The 2,652-nt window shown below is 29.3% G+C and overlaps 1 protein-coding gene across 9 annotated transcripts in view; it reads left to right on the forward strand.

Annotated features, from left to right (window-relative positions):
• LOC106683597 (pleckstrin homology domain-containing family G member 5) overlaps positions 1–2,652 on the forward strand; it is an 84,831-nt gene that overhangs the window by 5,481 nt on the left and 76,698 nt on the right. For 6 of the 9 annotated variants that reach the window (XM_014425158.3, XM_014425156.2, XM_014425157.2 and 3 more), the window contains exons 3-6: positions 722–848; positions 929–1,036; positions 1,122–1,219; positions 1,314–1,453. In XM_014425158.3, coding sequence (XP_014280644.1) covers positions 722–848; positions 929–1,036; positions 1,122–1,219; positions 1,314–1,453 — 473 coding nt within the window. Of the gene's footprint in view, positions 1–463; positions 667–721; positions 849–928; positions 1,037–1,121; positions 1,220–1,313; positions 1,454–2,652 lie in introns of those variants that run through there. The other 3 variants (XM_014425164.3, XM_014425163.3, XM_014425165.3) reach the window with 3 other exon arrangements.

A 2,652-nucleotide genomic window follows, 5' to 3' on the forward strand; every position in this document is an offset into this window, starting at 1 on the left:
TGATGTTTTCTTTTACTATTTTGACACCTTTATTGACCGCCACCCGAACTATCTTCCTCTAATAAATAGTTTTCTGTTACTATTTTGATACCTTTATTGACAGCCACTTGGACTACCAACAATCTAATTCATAAGGTCAACTCTATCATCTTCTAATAGAATTATTAAAGGTTAACTTTTACGGGATCCCTGCACGGTCCGGGAATGGTAATGACTGTTTGGTTGTCATTCTGACTGATCATGTAGAGATCAAGCTCAAACAATTCTCAGCTACAAATTACCATAAAAATCACTAACCGATACGCAAAATAAAAATGACGTCTAATGTTTATCTAGATAGGCATTATATATAATAGTAAAAAGACAATAAGAATAATTTACATATTTTGCCCTTAAAAACAATAAACTAAAAATGATAAAAACGTTATGACCTGTCATATTCTGATGGCATAGAAGGGACACCTTCACCCTTTGGCCCTATGTTTATTTACACCCTATACCCGAATGGGTAACCTACCGGGTTTATTTTTATTTGTTTAATATTATGATTTATTGTTTATAAGGAACTAACCATGTTTGAATCTACTGTTATTGTTTTTATTGTACTTTGAAAAACAGAAATGCTGCAGGCAGTATTTCTATTTATAAATAATTCTTATGCCTAAGGTATTATATTTATTAACTCTAAAATGTAGAATTGATATTTAATTATGCACTCTAGAATGCAATTGAGACATTTGAATTTATCAGTAGAAATGACTCCCAAACCATCAGATGTCGAGAAGACTGACTTTGTTACTGCCACAATGAGCATTTTTCTGGCTGTATCCCCAACAGCTAGACTACATGTCAGTATTCTAATAAATCAAATTAGTTTATCATTGTTCTTGAATTCGTTTGGTTTAATATGTACATACATACTTTCCAGACACGCTGCAGAAGTTTGAATCAAATGGATAGAGTCGGGCTTAAAAATCCTGACTCAGGTTTAAATGTTCCTTTACAACAAAGAAGGCATAATTTAGCCCGATCTCAAGTAATTTCTGTTGAATATTTTCATTATTTTAACTATTCTCATTATGATAAATATGCAATCGGTTTTTGTACATTATTGTGTTTAGGTTAACAGTTCGGAGTACTTTAGTGTTGCGTTTGAAATTGATGGTCAAGATGCTTCAGGTCATGAATTCTTATTAGCGGCCAAAGGAACTTCTCTCGCGTATGTACTGAATTATTTTTCTGATAGTCCTTTATTCTTTATGACTTAGTTTTGATATAAATTGTAAAAAAAATATTTGAAATCAATTTTCCAGAGAAGCCTTAGGTCCCGTCTGTAACAGAAGAGGTATAGAACTTTCAAATGTTCAAGTAATGTTAGAGCAATACAAAACACCTCTTCCAATCTTAACAACTGATACAGCCTGGTTAGGAGGAAAACATATCACACTCAGAGGTAAATTATACTTTGATTGAAAAATATAACTTAATTATAGAAAAGTAAAGTTATATGGAAGTCAAAACTCTTATAATTTTTAGGATAAATTCAAAACAGTTCTGATTAACACTAAGCACCAGGGGTTAAGACATTTAAAACACTTGGCAATTTCATTAGTTACCGATAAAAGTGTAGGATCTATCATCATATTATTAGCTTGTAAATAAAAATAAAGTTATAATGTTATGTTTTGATTTAATGATAATTATAGATTAACAGGTAGAGGCTGTTTTAATCATTTAGAACATACAATATTTATTAATTATCAGTAGATTGTTGACTGTAGATAATGTATACATGAGGTGATGATTGGGAGTGCGATCAGTGGAGAACACAAATAAGCAAAAACTTACTTATTAGTGCCAACGTTCCAGCTAGAATTTCAAGCCTTCAACAGAGCTAAAAACAAAAAACAAGATAACAACTACAATAAGTAAGAATTACAGAGTGATAAGAAAATAAAAAACTAACATTATAGTTACAAAATAGTATTGAAAGAAATGTATAGTCTAAGTATTATGAGAAGATATTTTTGTAACTTTATTGCTAGTTTTTTCGCTCTTATCATTCTGTTATTCCTCTTGTTCATTATGGTTGTTATCTTGATTTCTTGTTCTTAGCCCTGATGAAGGCTTGAAATTTTTGCCGAAACGTTAGCACTTATAAATAAGTTTGTACTTATTAGTGTTCTTCCCTGACTGAACCCCCAACCATCTTCACATAAATATTTATTAATATATTCCACTTCATTGCAGTAAAAAACATGTGAAATACATTGTAGTAAACAATAGCTGCACAAATATGATTAAATGATAATAGATTTTTTTTTTTATGGCTATTAGCCCCCCAAAATATAAATTAATGTAATAAGTTAATACAATTATTTGTTTAGTAACTTCAATCATAGAGTTTACTATAATTTTTATCTTCTTTAATAAACTTTTCTTTTTTTTTTTACAGAAGTTATTAAATTTCTCTATTTATTATTTTTTTTATGGTCTTAAAGTAGAGGGTGATAAAGTTTTAAAGTAATTTTAATAATCTTTTGTGGTATTATCACATTAAGCAAATAATATATATTAACGTTTTAATTGACAATCTTGAATTCATTTTACATATGAATAGCTTCTGATTATTTATTAATGAGTCTATTTTTG

This window comes from Halyomorpha halys, unplaced genomic scaffold (genome assembly GCF_000696795.3).
Source record: "Halyomorpha halys isolate HHAL.00 unplaced genomic scaffold, Hhal_1.1 Scaffold498.1, whole genome shotgun sequence".
Taxonomy (NCBI): domain Eukaryota; kingdom Metazoa; phylum Arthropoda; class Insecta; order Hemiptera; family Pentatomidae; genus Halyomorpha; species Halyomorpha halys.